At 53.3% G+C, this 22097-nt stretch overlaps 1 protein-coding gene and 1 long non-coding RNA gene across 6 annotated transcripts; one reads left to right on the top strand and one right to left on the bottom strand.

Moving 5' to 3' along the window:
* Nucleotides 1-7339: 7339 nt before the first annotated feature.
* BBC3 (BCL2 binding component 3) lies at nucleotides 7340-13038 on the bottom strand. 5 transcript variants are annotated; one of them, XM_051989292.1, is made up of 5 exons: nucleotides 12785-13038; nucleotides 12217-12241; nucleotides 11596-11905; nucleotides 9852-10060; nucleotides 7340-8420 (listed from the first exon to the last, which is right to left on the bottom strand). In XM_051989292.1, the coding sequence occupies exons 1-5, from the start codon at nucleotides 12793-12795 to the stop codon at nucleotides 8304-8306; spliced, it is 672 nt and encodes a 223-aa protein (XP_051845252.1). In that variant the 5' UTR covers nucleotides 12796-13038; the 3' UTR covers nucleotides 7340-8303. The 5 variants fall into 5 exon arrangements, with proteins under 5 accessions (XP_051845252.1, XP_051845254.1, XP_051845253.1 ...); XM_051989294.1 differs by lacking the exon at nucleotides 12217-12241; XM_051989293.1 differs by lacking the exons at nucleotides 12217-12241; nucleotides 12785-13038 and adding an exon at nucleotides 12259-12361.
* Nucleotides 13039-18637: 5599 nt separating this feature from the next.
* LOC127558192 (uncharacterized) lies at nucleotides 18638-20778 on the top strand. Its single transcript, XR_007952736.1, has 2 exons — nucleotides 18638-18803; nucleotides 20278-20778. It is a non-coding gene; the product is annotated as an uncharacterized LOC127558192 (long non-coding RNA).
* The last annotated feature ends 1319 nt before the right edge of the window (nucleotides 20779-22097 follow it).

Below are 22097 nucleotides of genomic sequence, written 5' to 3'. Positions count from 1 at the left end.
CGTCAGCCTATGTCTATTTTCTCCTCCATATAAATATGAGAATATCACATTCTTATTTAGGGTAAGATTAGGAACAGACTAGGAGTAAGAAAGGAACAGACAGACTTTCAGAAAGAGGTGTTCCACTGTACACGGCAACAACAAGATTATATGATGATCAGTTCTGATGGACGTGACTCTTTTTCACACTGAGGTAATTCAGGCCAGTTGCGATGGACTGTGTTGGAGAGAGAACTGCGGGGAATTGAATGTGGATCACAACACAGCATTTTCACTCTTTTTGTTGTTATTCGCTTGTTTTTTTTTTTTCTAATTCTTTCCCCTTTTTGATCTGATTTTTTTTGTACAACGCAATAAATGTGGAAATATGTTTAGAAGAATTGCACGTGTTTAACCTGTATTGGATCATTTGCTGTCTAGGGGAGCGGTGTGGGAGGAAGGAAGAGAAAAAAAAATTGGAACACAAGGTTTTGCAGGGTGAATGCTAAAAACTATTTTTTCATCTATCTTAAAACTAAAAAGCTATTATAAAAAATGGTGATTTTTTTTTTTGGGGGGGGGTGAAGTGGATAGAATACCGGCCCTGGAATCAGGAGGACTTGAGTTCCAATTCAGCTTCAGACACTTAATACTTCTTAGCTGTGTGACCCTGGAAAAGTCACTTAATCTCAATTGCCTTTAAAAAAAAAATGGTTTAAAAAAAGAAAAAGAAAGGGGTGTTCCACTGTAGTATACAATTAAGATTGGGAAGAGGAGAATCTTTTTTTTAATAACTTTATTGACAGAACCCATGCCAGGCTAATTTTTTACAACATTATCCCTTGCATTCACTTCTGTTCTGATTTTCCCCCTCTCTCCTTCCACCCCCTCCCCCAGATGGCAAGCAGTCCTTTACATGTTAAATAGGTTACAGTATATCCTAGACACAATATATGTGTGCAGAACCTAACAGTTCTCTTATTGCACAGGGAGAATTGGATTCAGAAGGTATAAATAACCCAGGAAGTAAAACAAAAATGCAAGCAGTTTATATTCACTTCCCAATGTTCTTTCTTTGGGTGTAGCTGCTTCTGTCCATCCTTGATCAATTGAAACTGAATTAGATCTCTTTGTCGAAGAGATCCACTTCCATCAGAATACATCCTCATACAGTATCGTTGTTGAGGTATATAATGATCTCCTGGTTCTGCTCATTTCACTTGGCATCAGTTCATGTAAGTCTCTCCAAGCCTCTCTGTATCCATTCTGCTAGTCATTCCTTACTAAACAATAATATTCCATAACATTCATATATCACAATTTACTCAACCATTCTCCAATTGATGGGCATCCATTCATTTTCCAGCTTTTAGCCACTACAAACAGGGCCGCCACAAACATTTTGGCACATACAGGTCCCTTTCCCTTCTTTAGTATCTCTTTGGGGTATAAGCCCAGTAGTAGCACTGCTGGATCAAAGGGTATGCACAGTTTGATAACTTTTTGAGCATAGTTCCAAACTGCTCTCCAGAATGGCTGGATGTGTTCACAATTCCACCAACAATGCATCAGTGTCCCTGTTTTCCCACATCCCCTCCAACATTCCTCATTATCTTTCCCTTTCATTCTAGCCAGTCTGACAGGTGTGTAGTGGTATCTTAGAGTTGTCTTAATTTGCATTTCTCTGATTAATAATGATTTGGAGCATATTTTCATATGGCTAGAAATAGTTTCAATTTCTTCATCTGAAAATTGTCTGTTCATATCCTTTGACCATTTATCAATGGGAGAATGGCTTGATTTCTTATAAATTAGAGTCAATTCTCTATATATTTTGGAAATGAGGCCTTTATCAGAACCTTTGACTGTAACAATGTTTTCCCAGTTTATTGTTTCCCTTCTAATCTTGTCTGCATTAGTTTTGTTTGTACAAAAACTTTTCAATTTGATATAATCAAACTTTTCTATTTTGTGGTCAATAATGATCTGTAGCTCTTCTTTGGTCATAAATTCCTTGGAGGAGGAGAATCTTTTGATTTTACATCAATTACACATTTCCCAATATATTCCTCCCCTAACTTCTTCTTCCTCATAACAGAATGGAGGAGAGAAGGAGACAGTTCAACAAAACTAAACCCTATCCATCATGTCCAGTTAGATCTATGATCCTATGACAGATTTGCAGTGTTCTCCATCCACAGTTCCCACCTCAACAAAGAGAGGGGAGAGTGATTCTCACATTTCTTCTTCGGGATCAAGTTTCACCATTATAATTAAACAATTGATTTTTTAAAAATATTTTTTAAGTTTTTTGTTCTTCCCATCTTTGTAGTTATCATCATTATAAAGTTTCTGTGGTTCTGTTTATTTGACGTCCATCCCTGAAAGAACCACAAAGACAAATAACTTTGTCCTACCCTATATCAGATAAGACATAAGAGAGGGAGGAAGATGGACGCTCATCAGAAGAGTCTGCCATCGTCACAGAGGAGGCAACAGTGCAGAGTTCAAGTTGAAAGGAAATTTCCTCTCGGTGGTGAAATCAACCAGATGCTCCCGTTTACGATTCATATTGGACCCTGATCCATAACTAGTCAAGTAACTTTCCACATAGGGGAAAAAAAACAAACAAACAAGTGGAGGAAGAGTGCCTATTGTCCAGCTCGTGATCAACAAGAATAAGCTATTGTAGAGCTTGTTTATCAGTATAGACGTACCTTTGACAAATACTACGAATGAATAATGAGTTGGGCCCACCATTGAATAAAGCACTGAAGAATTTTATAATTCTTTTAATGATTCCCAAGTTCTCCCTGAAATAGAGACCCACTGTTTAATAGTAATATTCTGCCTGTGTTGTTTGTATGAGTGTAAGTCATGGAAAACTACAGTCTCTAAAACATTAAAAATGAGAATTACTCAGGGCAGAGGATGTGAGCACGAGTATCTCCTGGAGGGCAGCAGAGGAAGAGATGGTGGGGGTGAGCAGGCTGCAAGTAACTCATTCCAAACAACACCTTGTGAAGGAGAAATGGAGTAAGGGCAGTCATCAGAGACTAAACAGAAGAAGGAGCAGTCACGTAATGAGAGTGAAGGCCCGTGGGCTCCATTGGTACCCACTCTGTATGAGTGGATCTCCCGTGGTGAGCTTGTGGAAGGACGTGGACAAGAAGGACACAGAATGGGCAGCCTAGAGACATTCTAATCTGTGATACCAGAAAGAATACCAGCATCCACACAATCCCAGATCCACCTGAGATACGGAATATCGGTTAATAATTGGTGACTTCAATGCAAATGAAGCATGGGGGGAAACGCAGGAAAAAACGTCATTCACGGGTAAGAAATGAGAGAGACCAAAGGCTTGTCAGTTCCACCAAAGCTTCTATCTAGATATAATGAATACTTTCTTCAGGAAGAGAGGACGTGCTGACTGTGGCGAGCATCGCAAAAAATGAAGTTAATTATATCCTAACAAACAGGAGATGACTTATTACAGATATAAAAGTGATTGATGGAGCTGGGGATATTGAGCCTGGAGAAGCGAGCCTGCAGTGGGAGGGGGGTAGGTATGATGACTGTTTTCTAGTACTTGAAGGGTTATCTAATTGGGGGGGGGTTCAAATTATTCTGTTTAAATCAGTCCACAAGCATTTATTAATCACTTACTGTGTGCTAAGCACCATAGTGCTAAGTGCTGAGGATACAAAGTAGGTAAAAAACCTCCCTGTTCTTGAGGAGCTCACAGCATTCTGGGGGGAAAAATGTGTAGCCCAGAGGGCAGGTATAAAATGAGGGGAAATAGTAGGGGGAATAAAGCCAATTTAGGCCAAGTATCAGGAGAAATTTCCTAACAAAACTCCCCACATGGAAGGAGGCTGTGTATTAGAAGTGTCATTCTCCCCCTTATTGGAGAAGGTCTTTAAGCAGAAACTCGAGGACCCTTTGTCAGGTGTGTGAAAGTGGGTGAGGATCTGCTGCTAAGGGCCTTTCTACTTTCCAAATTCTATGATTCACTTCTGAATCGACAGTTGGTTTATATTTGGATCATTGCCTTCTTGGAGAAAGTTTGTAGTCCATTCTGAATAAGAAAGAATAAAAATCAGAAGCTGGGTACATCTGAAGCACCTCCAACTTAAACCTATTTAAATTCACTGCTCACACTGAAAACTGGGAAATGGGTAAAAGAACAGACATCAGCACTGACTAGTACCATTTCCTCCATTAGTGAAACCAACATCATAAATCAATTGCGTCCTCAAGGAACCCTCAGAGCACCTGGGAACTGCCTTAGTCAGCACATCTTGATCTTGCCAAGCAAAGACCCAAGACAGTCAATAGGGAGGGGAATTTAGATTATGAGCTCATTTGTAGAATTTTATAAAGGGGGATGGTGAAAGATGGTGAGCAATGCTGCCTCATAAAACAGTGAGAAATAGAGGAATAAATAAGTTATAGACAGTCTGAGGAAGCATTTAAGGATAAAAGTAGGGGGGCAGCTTAGTGGCGCAATGGAGAGAGCACCAGCCCTGAAGTCAACAGGACCCGAGTTCAAATCTGACCTCAGACACTTAACACTTCCTACTGTGGGACCCTGGGCAGATCACTTAACCCCAATTGCTTCAAGGGGGGGGGGAGGATAAAACTAGGACAACAAATGCTAAGAAATGGAAAAGATCTCTAAAAGTTCTGATCTTTATTACAAACTTTTATCATTCAATGAGAGAAACTACCATATTGAGAATCTACTATCATAGCCCCTAATATGTACATAAAACTAAAAAATTATTAAAAAAAAAAAAATGATTACCATTGGCACTAAAGAAAACAAACATGGGAAGAGCAGCTGAAGTCATTAACAAGCATTTATTAAGCACCTACTGTGTGCCAGGCATGATTCCGAACAGTACACGGGGAATAAAAAAGAAGGCAAAAACAAGTTGTTTCCCCTCAAGGAATTTACCACCCATGGGAGAAATAAACCTACAAAATACAGGGTAAATTGGAGGTAATCACATAAGGAAGGCACCTGTATTAAGGGACTCAGCAAAAGCTTTTTGCAAAAGGTGGAAGGGAAGCTATATAATTTTGAGGGCATCGAGGGACAGATTCTCAAGCTAAGTGATAGCAACTCTTGAAAGAAGCAGGGATCACTTTTTATTGAATAAAATGGTGGCAAAGAAAATATCAATAAATATCAACTTGTTCCTACTTTCCCATCTCTCCAAACGGGGATATCTACACACTTGTGGAGGGCAGCCTTGTTTTCACAAACAATATTTTGCAGTGGACCAACTCCGTGTTTACAGTTGCTTAGATTTCTAAGAGATATCGAGAATACTGGTCTTGTTAGTTGCTGATTACGGGGGAAAAGACAGAATTTTTAAAAGCTCTTGATCTGAAGAATCAAATGTCTCTCTAAGGACTTTTCTCCAACCAGAGGTCTCTTATAACAATGTTAAAATAATCAGTAATATAGTATTTGCTGTGTCCCAACTGGGGATACAAAGACCCCTGCCTTTAGCGAGCTTCCAGTCTGATGGGGGAAGACATCATCCGAGCAACTACCCACAGACAAGAGACGGGGACGCTCGGGGACGACCATCGTGGCCTTTTAAGGAGAATCGGGCGCAATTCTTCGGAAAATGTTGTAACGGAAATAGTTTTGTTTGAGAAATCTCTTCCTATCGCCAGTCGGGGCATAGCATATGGAGACAGCTGACCCCGAGCGCTCGCCCCTTTCATGGAGGACATCCAAATGGGAGGGCGATTCTCGATTGGTGGCAAAGCCTCCAGATGTCACGGCTGCGTGGACTGCTGTGCTAGCGGAGCATCGGGCTCTCAAAGAATACAGAGTTGCCTTTAATGAGGTTTTAACTTCACCTAGGAAAAACCAAGAGGAGGAAGGACACTTGTCCGGACTCCGACGTGCGGTGGACACCTAGCTTGTGAATGGACAATGAGCCGCCGGGCCCTGGATTGCCATCAAGCAGACTAATTGCATTTGGGAAATTGCATAACGCTTTTAATCATCTTCAGCTTCTTCCTGAAATAACGGCCCATCTCTTTTAACTGCAATATTTGAGAGGGGCCACGTTGCTGAGTCATAAAGGACTGAAGAACCAGGGCTGGTGTTCCCCCGGGACCGGGGAGAGGCCCATTGGTGGGCTCGAGTAGACCACCACACATCGCCAAGGAGGAATCGCTTGGGAAGACTGGATAAAGGCTGTTATGGAAGAAATAACGGGCCCACCTAAAGGCTCGAGGGGACAAGGGAGCAGGAGGAAGGGCTGGAGCCTGCTGGGGAGGCCCCCCTGGAGGGCTGGGTGAGGAGCTTCCCTTCTAGCCAGCGCTTCGGGATAGTGACTCCAGTGGGTGCCTGTCGTTTGCTGAACTCACTTCCATCTGGGCCGTGGTTTTCCTCCCTAAGATGTATCTGCTCTGTTCCTATCGCCATTCTCCCTTTCGGCCGTAAGGGCCCCCAAGAAGATACCACCCTGAGCGCTCTTAAAGCTTCCCTGTCTTTTTAACCCCTCCCTGAGAGCAGGAAGTCAGCCTCCCCAATTTGAGCGGATGATCACTCGCTGCCCCCCCCACTCCCCCCACCCCCCCCACCCCACACACACACTGTAAAGGGAATTCCCACCAGGTGTGGATGGAGCCGGAATCCCATCACAGAATTCAGAATTAACCTCCCTGGAGTCTCTGCATCCCTTCTTCCCCCAAGGCAAATGTCCCTCTTCCTTCCTCTGAACCACCACTGGTCCTTGTTCTCCTTTATCCCCAAGTGGTTTTTTTCCCCTTTCCCTTTTCCATTCAGATAAAGACTAAGAGTCCAGCCCAGGGATTCATCCTTTCTAAATGGACCCCTTGGGCAGTCTGCTGGAGGCCTTCTCAGAATAACATTTTAAAGGTAAAAATAAGACGCAAAGGAAGCCCCTAAGTTGAAATAAAGATCACATTTCTCCTATTCGAGGTCACAGCCAGACCCGAGGCTCCCAAGTCTGGGTGCAAGAGGCGGGCAGCCCAAGACCGTAGGTTGAGAGCTGAGATCATCCGTTTCCCTCATGGAGAAACCTATATTGCCTCCATTTTACAGATAAGGAGGGGAGCAGGGATGTATCAGGTCTGTCGGGGCCCACTGAGAACAAGCCAGGGACAAGGTGAGGAGGTCCCCCCCATCCCGCCATCCCTATCTGTCCTCAGATGGAAAGGGCCCCAACCCTTCTTGAGATGACAGGAAGCGACCATCTGAGACTCCTCTGCCACCCTACTGCCTCCCACCTCCCCATCCCACCCGACCCACAGTCCTGGACTTTTTTGGAGGGGGTGGGGGGAAGAAAGTCAAAAGGGCAAACTGTTCCTGCTCAATCTGATTTTATTGAAAAGGAAACATACAAAAATCATGTACAAAAAATTAACCAAACATGTACAGAAAATTCATTCCAGTATCTACAGCACACAGCATCATGTACAGTATATTTACAAGCTAGTTCCCTCCTCCCTCCCTCCCTTGGCCCACCCCCTCCCTCAAAGCCTCCTTGTTTGGAGGGTCCCTGCCCTGCCCCCTGGGGGAATGTCAGCCCAAGCCTTCTGTCCAAGGGGCCCCCTCCCTCGGCCTCCGGGGGCAAAGGGAAGGCAGGTGAACCCCATCATTTCTCTCAGTTCCACAGTGGGCTGACTCGGAGGGGCTAGAGAGAGGGTTACCCCCCTGTTTCCTTCTTAGCCCTCCCTAAGAAAATGAAAACTGAGGCAGGGTGGCCTGCCGGCTCAGGAAAGACAGACTGGCTCCACAGGATACAGACTAGCGGCTCTTTCCATCTGGGAAGCTAGTGGTTAGTTTTTTGGCTCATTCCGTCAAGGCAGGGAACAAAGCACCAAAGGCCTGGAGAGAAGGCCGGAGAGGGGGCCCGGCTGAAGCGGGCAGAGCCCCGGCCCTTCCTGAGATGGCAGGGGGCAGCTGTGGCACATGCCATTCCCCTTGGATGCCCCCTCCTCTCCCGAGGCCCCCCCTTCCTCCCACCAGGCCCCCTCTTCCCCGAGACTGGGGCCTCAGAAGTTTGGCCCCTCCTTGGTCAGTGTCAGAACCGCCCCCCGCCCCCCCAACTGTTCTCCCAAGCAATCCAGGCAGGGGCTTTTTCCAGTGCTGGACCCAGAGTCATTCGCCCCCCCAGGGCCCCCCAAAGGGGGCATCTGTGCCCATCTCTGATATGCTACATTTTGCCAAGAGTCCACAGGAAGGGGGGGTCGGAAGGTCCTGCCCTGCAGACCTCCTCCAGCTGCACCCCCCAACACATGGTGTCCTGCCGGGTGAGCGCCGGAACTTAGTTGGGCTCGATTTCGGGGATCCGGTTCCCTCGGTGGGGGGTCAAGAGCCCTGAGATGAGATTGTAGAGAAACCTCCAGGGTGAGAGATGGCGTCTCTGCTCCTCCTCTCGTCTCTGTGGGCAAGAAGGGGAGGGAGGGACCGTTAGGGCTTCCAGGTGGAGAAAGTGGGGTCACCCCGAGAGGCCCCGGAGGCTTCGGGGAGTCTGGAGACCTGCCTCCCTCCTCCTGGGACCCAGACCTAGGACTAGGGAACTTGGAAACCTCCTAATTCTCTGAAGAACGATGGAGGCTCCCAAAATGCCGTGCTCCAAGCTACGCCTGGAAGACCAGGGACTTTGGAGGCATCTGGTTTGTTCTGAGCTGCTGGGGAGGGCGGGAGGCCTGAGTCGGGAAGGCCTGAATCCACCTGCAGCCCCAGACGGGGCCCAGCTGTGTGGCCCTGGGCAAGTCACCTAACCCCTGTCTGCCTGCGAAAAATGGGGTCAATGACCCCTGGCTTCCTGGTCCAAGAGCGGGAGGAGCCGCTAGCCCAGGGCCTGGCACCCAGCAGGTGCTCAATAACCCAGCCCATCAAGGCCCCTGGAGAAAGGGGCTTCCTATGTGAAAGTGAAGGTCTCCTAGGGGAGGCTCCAGGGGCAGGGCGGCCCGGCTGCCTCCAGCACCGTCTCTGGAGTCCTCCCCACCCGCTGCGCTCGCGGGCCTCCCCGGGGCCCCGCCCCCAAGGCCCCGCCCCCCAGCGGGAGGGCAGAGGTGCCCGGGCTCTCAGCCCCCGGGGGGGGGCTTCCCCGGCCCCTCCCCTCGGGCTCGGCAGGGGGGAGGCGGCCTTGTTTGTTCTGGGCAGGCGCTGAGCCAGCATCAGCGGCGGGAAGTGAGGAGAGAAGGGGGAGGGAGGGCTGCTGGAGGAGGAGGAGGAGGAGGGAGCTGGGGAGAGGGAGGCAGGCATTTGCCAATGCTGACTCACTCGCTATAAATAGCCCAAGATATATGAGCCGCCGGGAGCTGCCGGCCCCTTCAGTCCCAGCCGAAGCCGGCCACGGGAGGAAGTCGGGGCCGGCGGCCTCTCCCCTCCCCCACCGGCCGGGCGCTCGCCCCTCTCAGCCCGAGAGGGCAGGGCCCGGGCGGGCGCCGCGGAACCACACCCCCGCCGCCCCCTCCCTCCTTAATCCTGGGAGGCGAGATTAGGGGATCTCGGCCAGTGTTTCTACCTTCCCTCCCCGCCTCCGCCCCTCCCTCCTGTCCCGAGTTCAACCCCAGTTGGGAGGGGGGGGCGGTAGCAGCTGCTGCACATCTGGCAACGGGGCAGCTGGGCAGGGAAGCGCCGCTCCAGGCTCCCCCTCCCAAAAGTCACCCTCGGCCTCTCCCCAGGTGTGCGCCCGTGAGTGCGAGAGCGCAAGTCGGGAGGGCTCCCTGGCAGCCCCCGGGGGCTGGGGTCCGGCCCGGGGAAAGGGTCTCTCTGGGCTCTGCCCGGCTTCGGGGCGCCCCTTGTTTGAACACACAGCCCTGCCTCGCGTTAGAAGGGCCCACCTGCTGTCCCAGCCACTCACCCGCTGCTCGTACAGAGCGTTGAGGTCATCGGCCATCCTCCGGAGCTGAGCGCCGATCTCCCGGTCTTGCTGCTCTCCTTGGTCCCCGTGTTCTGGGCCTAACACCCCCGGGGGGCCACCAGACATCGGGGACACAACCTGAGGCTCTACCTCCTGTCCTCCCTCCTCCTCTTCCTCGGCAGACCTCTCACCCAAGGAGGGCTGGGAGCCTTCAGGGGGCAAATAAGACAGGCAGGGGTCACGGCCCGGAGCCAGACCACCGCACAGCAAATCATTCCCAGGCCCAGCCACTCTCACCCGGCAGGGGCACCTCCTATGGCCCGGGCCTCAAGTGGGTGTGGATGAGGTTGGCTTCCCACCTTGTCCCCATCCCCACCCCCATCCCCACCTCCATCTCCATCTCCATCCCCTATTTTGTTTTCTCCAAGATACAAGGTTGAGCAAACTCATTTATTCAACAAGTATTTTGGGGTCAGGAGCAAGAACTTCTACAAGTCCTGGGGAAAATCTTCCCCCCTTCTGGGTATCAAGTAGAGAGCAGACCCTCAGAGACAGAAGGGACCTCAGAGCAGAAGGCAGAACAAGGGGTGAGGCTGGATTCGGGGGTTCCTGACTTGGGTTCTGTGAACTTTTTTGAGAACTAGGTTTCCTAATTGGTTTGCTCTCTAAGCCTCTGTATTTTTATCCATTTAAAGACAGTTTGAAGACTCTGTAGCCGGAGAAAGACCAAAGACTCCCTGATTTACAGTCTCGGGGCTAGTTCTGAATTCTATGATCCCAGACTTCTGGGGGTCCCCTCGGCCCATCAGGCCGGACTGAACAAAGTCCCTTGGAGAGGGGGCCAGAGAGCCCTTCGGGAGGGAACATGATCTGTGTGTGGAGCGAGCAGAAGTATCGGGGAGTCTGTGCAAAGGCCCCACTCCTAACCCTAATTCCCGAGCCCACTGCCCACCCCTGCCCAGCCAGGATGCAGAAGGGGGAGGAGACAGGAAACCACAACAATTCTCTCTCCCTCCCAGCAGAGAGAGGCTGGCAGGCTACACAGGGTTAACTTCTCTGCAGGCAGGGGACCTTTAACCCTTTCGGGCGAGCTCCCCACCACCACCCTCCCCTTCCCCGGGGAATTTCCAAACCTGCCGGGCCTTCCTCCCAGCCCTACCAGGAAGGGGGAGGGGCACGGGCTCCGGAGCTCAGAGCCAGCGCGCCCCAGTCCTGCCAGGACCTGGAGAGAGGACTACTTGCTAGAGCCACCAGAAGGACTGGGCGCCCTTCGGGGTTCTGGACCACGCCCTTTCCGGGGACCTGGCCTCCCCTCTCCGGCATGCCCCTCTCCCCTAGTGGGTGCCCCCCCACCTCTCTCGCCTGAATCAGTGCCTGTCACTCAATGCTCTTTGTAGCTTTAGGCTCCTGCTTATCTCCCTTCCTATCCCTCCCGACTCAGGACTCCAATCTCTGCCCCCAAATGACTCCTGGCTGCCGGGAGCTTCTGGGGGCTTCCCCTAGGAAAGGGGGAGTCCGACAGTCCTCTTGCCTGGAACCTCCCAAGGAGAGGATGCAGGAACGAAAAGTGGGAGAACAGAAGGGGGCCAGAAAGTGGAAGAGATCCAGACACCCTCCCCACCCCGCCCCCCCGGGCAGATGGAGAGAGACACACACTGAGAGATGGAAGGAGAGAGTGAGAGGAGGGAGGGAAGGGGGGAGAGGAGAGAAAGTGTGCAGACTCACACGAGCCTTTGGCACTCACCGCTCTGGCCCTGGCTGCTGGGGGCCGGGCTCCTGGCCACCCGTGCCCAGCGGGGGCCCCCATACGAACGGGGCTGGCGAGTGCAGAAGTAGGCGAGGGGCAGGAGGGAAGGGGGCGCCAGCGCCGGGCCGGGGGCTGGGCACATGGAGTCGCCAGAAGGGTTCAGGCCAGCCTCGCAGAGGCTGCACGAGACCGCGGGGGGCATGAGCCGCCCCAGGGGAAAGGTTCGCGGGCCCTCGCGGGGCAGACCCTCTACTGGCTCAGGGGAGCTGCCGTCCTGCTGTGCTCTGGCCATACCACACCGGGAAGCCTGCGGAGACAGGTGGGAGGAGCCGGTCAGCCCCCTCCAGCCTCCCTGCCCCGGGACGGCGTCTCGGGCCCCCAGCGCACATGTCAGTTTCCTGCGGCTGAAATGCCCGGCCGGGGCCGCGCTCCGGGGCCGGCCACACGCCGCTCGCGGCCCCGCCTCCCCGCGCCAGCCTCTCCCCCTGCGCCCCCGGCCCCCCAGCCCCGCGGCTGACACCTACCCAGCGGCCACCACACACTCACAGCAAGCTCGGTGACAGCGGCACACTCACGAAACTGCACAAGCAATCACAGAGACAAGCTGCACACACTCACCAATGCAGAGGCAGAGAATGATACCCTAAAAAAACAACACACCCAGTCGCACGCGCCACCCACAGCCATGCTCCCAGCCGCACCGACAACTGCCGCGGACACTGAGGACGCGGACGCGGCGGCAGCTGCGGGACGGAGGCGGCCCCCTCCCCCCGGCCCCGGCTCCCGGGGAGCCGGGCTCACTCCGGACCCGAGCGCAAGCACGCCCCTGCACGGCCCCGCAGCCGGGACCAGCCCGCGGCCGCCCCCCGCCCCCCCGGGAGGGGGCGGGGGGAGGGGCAGGCCCGCTCGGGCCGCCAGGGGGCGCCTTGGGGCCGCACACCCATTGTTTGTAAACAAACCCGCAGCCCGCGCGGCCGCGGCAGCAGCGGCAGCACCAGCAGCGGCAGCGGCCGCACCTGCGGCAGCCCGCGCCCCCCCACCCGGGGTGGGGGCGGAGGCGGGTGGGAACCCGAGCGGCGGGGGGGGGGGTGGGGGGCTGCCCCCTCCCCTGCCGCCTCCTCCAGGGAGTCCCTCCGCCTTCCCGTGCCTCCCAGGACCCCCCGGTCCAGCATCCTTCCTCACTCACCCCGGGGGCATGAACGCGCCGTCGGGGGCGGGGGAGGGCCGTCGGGGCTGTCAGGCGGGGGCCGGGCCGGGCCAGGGGCGCCTGGCTCCGCGCTGCCTGCTCTCCACCGCCGCCTCTGTTGCTGCTGCCGCCGCTGTCGCCGCCGCCACCGCCGCCGCCGCTCGCCGCTGCTCCCGCTCCCGCTCCTGCTGTGGCTCCCGCGGGCCGCACGCATGTGTCTTACGCCGCCGGCTCCCAGGCTGGTTCTGCCGCGGCCGCCGCCGCCGCCGCCTCGCGCTGCAGCCGCGCGCCCCGGCTCCCGCGTGACGTCACCGGCCGCCCCGCCCCGCCCCGCCCCCCAGCTCCCGCCCTCCTGCGGCCGTCTGCGCCCAGGCAAGTCGAGACTTGCCAGCGCGGGGCTGCAGGCGCGGTCGGGGCTGCTGGGGCTGCGGCGCCTGCTGCGGCTCCCACCTCCCCGCCCCGCCCCGCCCCGCCCCCGGGCCGCGCGAGGGGCTTCCCCGAGCGGGGGCGGGGCCGCTACGCGCGGACCCGCGGATGCACGCGGTCACAGAAACCCGCGGACACGCAGCCACGGGCTCGCAAATGCACGCGTCCCACAAACACCCAGAAACACGCGTGGACACGCGCACGGAGCCTAACACGACCACGCAAACACCGAGGATCGTGGGTGCGGGGCTGGGGCAGTTCTTTCCCTCATTCTGTCATAAGGCATATTTGTGTCGGACTGTGGGCATGGCGGCCCTTTACAGTGACCTCGCGATTGTCCCGTGCGTGGGCTCAGAGTCAGTCATAGAATGGCCGTGGGTTGCCTCTCATGCTTCTGTCACTGTCTCTTTCTCCTCTGTCTCCTCCGTCTGTCTCTCCGTCTCTCCTTCCTCTTTCTATCTCTCCCTCTGTCTCTTTCTCCTTTCTCTGTATCTCTCCTCCCTGTCTCTGTCTCTCCCTCTGTCTCTTTCTCCTTCCTCTGTCTCTTTTTCCTTTCTCTGTATCTCTCCTCCCTGTCTGTCTCTCCCTCTGTCTCTTTCTCCTTCCTCTATCTCTCCCTCTGTCTCTCCTTCCTCTCTCTATCTCTCCCTCTGTCTCTTTCTCCTCTGTCTCTTTCTCCTTCCTCTATCTCTCCCTCTGTCTCTCCTTCCTCTTTCTATCTCTCCCTCTGTCTCTTTCTCCTTTCTCTGTATCTCTCCTCCCTATCTGTCTCCTCCCTGTCTCTGTCTCTCCTCTGTCTCTTTCTCCTTTCTCTGTATCTCTCCTCCCTATCTGTCTCCTCCCTGTCTCTGTCTCTCCTCTGTCTCTTTCTCCTTCCTCTATCTCTCCCTCTGTCTCTTTCTCCTTCCTCTGTCTCTTTCTCCTTTCTCTGTATCTCTCCTCCCTATCTGTCTCCTCCCTGTCTCTGTCTCTCCCTCTGTCTCTTTCTCCTTCCTCTATCTCTCCCTCTGTCTCTTTCTCCTTCCTCTGTCTCTTTCTCCTTCCTCTGTCTCTTTCTCCTTCCTCTATCTCTCCCTCTGTCTCTTTCTCCTCTGTCTCTCCGTCTCTCCTTCCTCTTTCTATCTCTCCCTCTGTCTCTCCTTCCTCTCTCTATCTCTCCCTCTGTCTCTTTCTCCTCTGTCTCCTCCGTCTGTCTCTCCTCTGTCTCTCCTTCCTCTCTCTATCTCTCCCTCTGTCTCTTTCTCCTTTCTCTGTAACTCTCCTCCCTGTCTCTGTCTCTCCCTCTGTCTCTTTCTCCTTCCTCTATCTCTCCCTCTGTCTCTTTTTCCTTTCTCTGTATCTCTCCTCCCTGTCTCTGTCTCTCCCTCTGTCTCTTTCTCCTTCCTCTGTCTCTTTCTCCTTCCTCTGTCTCTTTCTCCTTTCTCTGTATCTCTCCTCCCTGTCTGTCTCTCCCTCTGTCTCTTTCTCCTTTCTCTGTATCTCTCCTCCCTATCTGTCTCCTCCCTGTCTCTCTCCTATCTCTCCATCTCCTTCCCTTTATTTCCCCGTCTCTTCTCCCTTCCCCCTCCCACTATATTCTCTCCGAAGTCTTCATATTGGCTCCCTTTCCCGCTCCACCCTCCTCTCTCCTCCCTTCTGTATCCTCCTCCTTCCCCCTCCCCTTTGTAGCCTTCATCCTTCTCTGTTCTTCCCTTGCATCCTCCTCCTCCTGCATCCTCCCCTGTATCCCCACGGTCCATCACTCCTGCCCTCCCACATCGATCTCCTTCACGGAGTCCTGCCTTGCGGCTAGATCTCTTTTGAACTTGGCATTCTATCTCTTGTGTCCGCATTCACATCCTGGGGCTCAGCCCCCCATCATTTCTGCCTCTCCCGATCTCCAGCTTCCTTGGAGGCTCAAGTCTGATACCGGCCACCTCCTCCATCTTCCCAGATTCTGTGTGTGTGTGTGTGTGTGTGTGTGTGTGTGTGTGTGTGTGCTCTCAAGTCACCTTGTGCTGATTTATCCGGGTACACCCTGTAATCTCTCCAGTCCGACAGTTCTCAGACTTTTGGTCTCCTCTTAAAAATAATTGAGGCTCATCTCCCCAAGAACTTTGGAGTATGTGGGTTATACCTGCCATTTATTCCTTTGGAAATGAAAAGATTCTTACCAAAAAATCGTTTGGACCTGACAGACTCCCCCCTGAAAATGTCTCAAGGACTTGGGGGTCCCTGGACCACATTTGAAGACTTTTCCCCTAGGAGAAAGCAAGCTCTTTAAAGGGACAGCCAGTTGGGGGAGAGCCTTAGTTGCATTTTTATTAAATACCTACTATGTGCAAAGCACTGCCCTAGGCAATGGGGCCTCGAGGTTCCTAATGCAGTGCTTTGGACGTAGTAGGTATTCAATAAATAATGATTTGAGTGAAATAGAGATCATCTAGACTAGGGGCCTCGTTTTCTAGATGACAGAGCCTGGGAGACTAAGAGCCAGAAGGAAGGTTCTCCCCACAGACACACGGGAGCAGACTGGGGTCCTGGACCTTTAGTGTGTGGAGCTAGGAGGGGTCTGGGCAGCCAGGAGTCCATCCCTTTCATTTTTACAGTCCAGGAAACTGAGGCCTAGGGAATGTAGGGTCACATGGGCATTAAACAGTAGAGGCAGGAAACTTTTGAACCTGGGGACTCGAATGAGGGAAAGACAGACAGAGAGAGAGAGAGAGAGAGAGAGAGAGAGAGAGAGAGAGAGAGAGAGAGAGAGAGAGAGAGAGAGAGAGAAAGAGAGAGAGAGAGAGAATGAGAGACAGAAAGACAGAGAGGAGAGAGATGGAAAGAAACAAACAGAAAAAGAGGCAGAGAGAGAGAAAGGCAGAAGACAGACAGCTATTTCTCCTCAGAAAGCGAGAGGAGGGGTGAGGGGAACTGGGTTTGATGGGAAGCTCCAGTGCAGCCTCCAACAGACTTGCTGGATAGCTCCGCTTTGGTTACCCGCCCTCCCCAGACCCCCCCTCCCCCCTCCCCAGTACACTGTTTCCCTCTAGTGCCAGGTAACTCACTCTCTCAGACTCCAAGACTCAGAGAAGGTGCCTGCCCTGCATTGGCAGAATTGGCTCCTCACCGGGAGCTTCTTCCAACCAATGAAATCACGGGTCTGGTCCAAAAAAAAATGTGTTCCCTGAGAGCCCCAGAAACAGAGAAACAGGCAGAAAAGTACTGTTCTCCCAGAGACACCGAGACAAAGCGTCGCAAGACAAAGGCTCCGGGAGGAAAGGCACAGCTGAGGCAGGAGAAAGACCCCCAAGTCTGGCTCAGCCCCCCCCCCAGCCCCAAAGTCTGCCAACTGAGAGGAGAGCAGTCCAAAAAGAGAGGGGGCCAGAGGGGCTGCGGGGCGAGCTGCAGGGCCGCCCGGCCCGGCCCCAGACCCCCATTCTCCCCCTCCCCACTTTATTGCAGCAATGCCCCAGGAGCAGGGGCACGGGGGTCCCGAGAGAGGCTGCTCTCCCCCTCCCTGTGCCCCCTGCACGTCTCCATTCCTCAGAAAGGCCAAAGTGTTCACGAGGAGAAGGAAGGAGACCTCTCCCCGCTCCACCCCCCAATTTGAGAAACTGGTGAGACAGGGAGAGAGGAAAGAGTTAATCTGCTTCCCGGGGCCCCAGATACTTGGGTCCTTGGCCCTGGGGGGTGAGTCAGGGAGGAGGGCTCAGCCCGAGATGTGCAGGGAAGAAGATACCAGAGAAGTGTCCCTGCCCCCTCCCCACGCTAAGTGCTTAGAGATCTCCCTCCCCCCAAAGTCCACTCCAGGGCCTGAGGCACCTGGTCCCCCCCCTCCCCTTTGCTAGGTGCTTCAGGAACTCCACCATCCGGCTACGAGGAGAAAGAACCAATGAGAGACGGCTGCACTCGTGTCTCTGGGCGGCTGGGGTCGGCTCTGCCCGCCTGGCATTGGGCCCTGGGTGGGCAGTGTTGGGGAGGGAAGGGGGGGCCCTGGCGCCTGGTTGGGCCGGCTTGTTGCTGGGTAACCAGGCGCTGAGTCCCCCCCACCCCCACCCTCCCTGCTCCTTGCTCACTGGCTGGGCCGTGCCAGGAAGGGGGGGGGGGAGGCGAGCGGGCAGCTGAGGCCACAGCAACAGCCCGGGCCCACCCAGCCAACCCCGCTCCCTCCTGCCCAGCCTGCGGAAGCTTCTCTGCTCTGCCTGCCACCCAATAAGGTCCCGCTGGACCCCGGCTGCTCGGCCCTCCCCCTGCCCACCCCGCCCCGCCAGCTCCAGCCCCGCGAAACCTGGCCCCGGGGTTCGGTTCCCCGAGCACCCGATCGCCGGGATTCCGGGGGACGCAGGCGTCCGAGTCCCCAGCATCCAAGCAATGGAGCCCCCGGGCACACTTCCCCCCCCCCCCTCCCCGGCCCTCGAACCCTCCCTCGGGCTCGGCTTCCAAGCGAGAGCCAGGGAGTCAGCTTTCAGTCTGGAAGGGAAAGGACCCCTAACTCCTATGGTCCGAGCCCTTGGGGTAGAGATGGAAAGAGAGAAGGGGGCCCAGAGAGGGCGAGAGTGTGTTCGGAGTCACACAGCAGAGACGGGGCTCTTCTGAATGGAAACCCAGGACTTTTCCCACCCCCAGGATCCGGACCCCTCTCTGTACTCTAAGAGGGGTTGGGGATGCTTAAGAAGCTGTGTGTTCTCGGGCAGGTGTCTTGAGATCTCTGGACTAGGATTAAAAATATTGATGGGGGTCGCAGGGGTGATGGGACAGATACCCCTCCCCGGCGCCCAGGCAGCGGAGCCAGGAAAGAACCCAGGCGTTCTCCTCGGCCCCCAATTCTCTCCCACCCACCCCCAGTGGCCAATAGCAGGGGCCTGGGGGCGGAGCCAGGAAGTGGGGGAATTAGTCAGACTCAGGAACTAGGCGATGACATCAGGCTGGGGGAGAGCTGGGGTGGGGGGAGCGTGGGGAACGGGCGATGACGCAACAGCCGCGGTGACTAATGGCCAGCGGGGCGGGCAAGTTTGCCCGGTAACAGAGGCTCCCGGACCCCCGCCCCATCCTCGGAGCCCTAGCTCGGGCCTCACCCCCTCCCCTTTCCGCAAACACGGACACCCCTCCTCCCCCTCCCCACTCCGTGCCACCCAGCTGAGCCCAGGCTGCCTGCCTGAACTTTCCCTCCCCCAGCGCTCCCCCCCCCCATCAGCCGGGGGAGGGGCACGCCACTCCTCCCCCATAGATACTCCCGTTCCTAAGGGGAGGCTGTGTGTTTGTCCATGTGATGCCGTGTGTGAGTGTGCGTTAGTGATGGGTGGGTGGGTGCGGAGTGAGGGACGTGGCTGCGTAGAGATGGGGAGAGCTGTCAGTGTGGGGGAGGGGGAGGGTGCTCAGGGGTTGAGTGTGATTGTGTCCTGGAACGTGAGCGTGATGGCATGTGGCGGGCGCCACGGCGATGGGTGTGTTTCTGGGTGGCTGCCGGGCCACGGGAGCACCGCCCTCTTAGTGGGGAGCTGGGGGCCTTCAGGGGCCACAGCCGACGGCTCCCAGCAGCACCTGAGCCTAGGGCTACTTGAACCCAGAAAGCGGAAACAAGATGGGAGAGGGGGGATGACAGGAAAGCCCGAGTATCCCAGTGAGATCCCCTGAAACACCTTTGAGGAGTCCCTTGAGTCCCCTCTCCTGCACCCTACCCACCCTTCCTCCATATTTGCATCCATCCATCCATCCATCCATCCTTCTACTTATCTCTTTATCTCTTTATCTCTCCCTCCCTCTCTCCTTCCATCTCTTCATCCATCCTTGAACCCTCCATCCCTTCCTCTCTTCCTCCCTCCTCCCCTCCCTTCATCCTTCTATCCATCACTCTATCCATCCATTTATCTGTCCTTCCTTCCATCCTTTCATCCATTCATTCATCCCTGAAAACCCATCCTGCACCCTACCCACTCTCCCACCCATCACATTCCTCCTTCCCTCTCTCCTTCCATTCATCCCTGTACCCATCCCTCCCTCCCTCCATCTGCTCATCCCTTAACCCATCCCTCCATATACTCATCCTTATTGTTTTCCCTTCCCTCCAGCCACCCATCCATCCATTTCTCCCTCCATCTGTCCATCTCTCTATCCATCCATTCAGCCATCTATGCATCCATCCATCCATCCACCCACGCATCCATCCATCCATCCTCCCTCCCAGTCTCTACACAGGGCTGCTTTCTCTGTCTTCACATCCCTCTTTACAGAGAGTGTCCCCAAAGTCTTAAAGCAGTTTAATCATTTGGCAAGGGGCCTTTCCCTGTCCCCCTTATGTTTAATGGTATAAGCTGGTACACAGCAGGTGCTTAATAAATGCTCATTGCTGGATTCTAAGACACACAGGGATGGGCTCTTTCCCCTGGGAAGGAGGCACAGGACAGGAAAGGAGCGTGGGGTGGGAATGGATGGGCATACCACTTGTGTAATTGAGATAGGGCTATCAAGCTGTGGCAGGCCCCCAAAACTTCCTGTGGAGGATCTCTAAGTGCTCACCAAGAGCTTCTTCCCACCCCTCCCTCTCAGCCCTGTGGGGGTGGGGACAGAGAGAGCCTGGCCCCGGATCTACCCACCCCCTGGGGCTGAGCTCAGAAATTTAGAGATTTCATCATCTTCCTCCCTCCCTCCCCCCAGCTCCCCATTCAGACCTCAGCCAAGCCCTTCGGTCTCTCTGCTTGGCCCCTGCTGCCTCCTAGTGGCCTTGAGGGGAAGCTTCAGCCTCGGCCTCCCTACCAGCAGAGGGAAAGGCAGACTCTCAGTTAATGGGGGAAGAAGCAACTTTAACTCTATTCAGAAAACATTTGGGGCACTTTCTGGCCTCCCAACTGGAATGGAAATATCTTTGAGGGGTCTCTTGATACCCACTTCTGCCCCTGCCCATCCCTCCCTCCCTCCCTTCTTTCATCCAGCAGGTTCTCAGACCTACTTTGGGTCAGACCGTTTTCCTACAACACACTCACTCTGTAGGGCAGCCAGTCTGGACCAACAGCCCCAAACTCTGCATTCTGTTTCAGGGCATTCACGGGGGGGGTGCCCCCAATCTTTGAACAGTTTCCTCCTGTATCATCTCTTAGGGACTTCCTCTTCAAGGTCAAGATCTAGGATCCTATGATATATTGATTGAAAATCATGTGATTACTCTCAAGAACTGCCATCTGAGTTGGGAAAAGACCTCCCCGTCCCAGGACGTGAGCTCCTACTGGAAATCTGAATATGATGTTGCTGAGAGTGGGGAGAAAATTAATATGGACAGTAGCAACTTCTGGGAGCCCACCTTCTCCTTCCCCCAGGTGCCCTAGGATTCCCAGACTGAGAAATGAAGGCGCTAACTTTGTCCAGAATGAGAGCCCCTTCTTAACGTCAAAGCAATCTTCAGATCTGCCCTAACTCGCCAGCATGAGATGGCAGTGGACCACTTAGCATCCACTGATTGAAAGTGTGTGGAATGACTAAAGAGCTCAAATGGATCCACTGACACTTTAACATGGATCATAATTAATCCCTTGTACCTGCATCTATATTCATCTGCCCCCCCCCCCCAAAAAAAAAAAGTAATCCACATTTGTGCAAGGTTACGGTGAGTTACTTAATGGGATGTTTGAGGGCAAGATGCAGTTTGTAGCTTTCCAAAACTGAAAGTTCAATTTAATTTCTTCCGTCAATGACCCTCCCACCATTCTTAATCCACAGACTGAACCACCTGAGAATCCGGGACATCAGGATTGAAAGGTCCCTTAAAACATAGGAAAAGCTTGTCAGAGCTGGGAAGGATCTTGGGGCACAGAATATTAGGAGTGTTTGTTTTCCCCTAAAGGATTGTAACCTTTTTGATGACAATATATTCTTTATTTTATTCTTAGAACTTAACAGGGCTTGGTGCACAATAGGTGCCTAATAAATACTTGTTTCATGAATGAATGAACCTAACAGTGCCTGGTACTTAAAGGTGCCTAATAAAAGTTTGTGAATGAATGAATGAATTTAACAGTGTTTGGTACTTATAGGGTGCCCAATGAAAGTTTGTGAATGAATGAGTGAACCTAACAGTACTTGGTATTTAAAAGTGCCTAATAAAAGTTTGTGAATGAATGAATGAATTTAACAGTGTTTGGTACTTATAGGGTGCCCAATGAAAGTTTGTTGAATGAATGAATGAACCTAGCAGTATCTGGTACTTAAAGGTGCCTAATAAAAGTTTGTGAATGAATGAACCGAGGAGTGCCTGGTACTTAAAAGTTGCCCAATAAAAGCTTGTTGAATGAAGGAATGAATGGACAGATGGATGGATGGATGGATGAACTTAACGGTGCCTGGTACTTATAGGGTGCCGAATAAAAGCTTGTTGAATGAATGAATGAACCCAGAATGTGAGAGCTGAAGGGACCTGAGAATACTATAATTACTAACTTTTGGAACAGCTTCCTCATTAGTCACCCTGATTCCTTTCTCTCCCCTCTCCAATGTAGATTACAAATAAGCACTTTAACAATGCGTATAATGCAAGTTCCAACATTTCTGTTCATTTTGCCAAGTTGATATTTTGTAGGCCTTTTTTTTATTGTTTCTTATAAAGGATGGCCCTCTGGAAGAAGGGAGAGGAGAAACATACATTGGGAAATCTAGGTAATGGAAAAAAAAAATTAACTTAAGAACATTTTCAAAAATTTTCCTAAAACACAAGTCTGAAAATGTGCGTAACTCCCCCGCTCAGAAATGGTCGATACCTCCCTATTGCCCCTACGATAAAATTCAAACATCTCCGCCGGAATGTTTCCAGTGTCATTTCCCAACTTTTCCTTATCCAGACAGGTAGATTCTTCCCTGTTCCTGAGTTCAACTTTGACCTCTGTTTCATACATAGGAAAGTGCATCCTCCTTATCTGCAGTCTGTTTC

This window comes from Antechinus flavipes, chromosome 3, assembly GCF_016432865.1.
Source record: "Antechinus flavipes isolate AdamAnt ecotype Samford, QLD, Australia chromosome 3, AdamAnt_v2, whole genome shotgun sequence".
Classification (NCBI taxonomy): domain Eukaryota; kingdom Metazoa; phylum Chordata; class Mammalia; order Dasyuromorphia; family Dasyuridae; genus Antechinus; species Antechinus flavipes.
The sequence above is the reverse complement of the archived record's forward strand: the minus strand, read 5'-3'. Positions and strand labels throughout refer to the sequence as shown.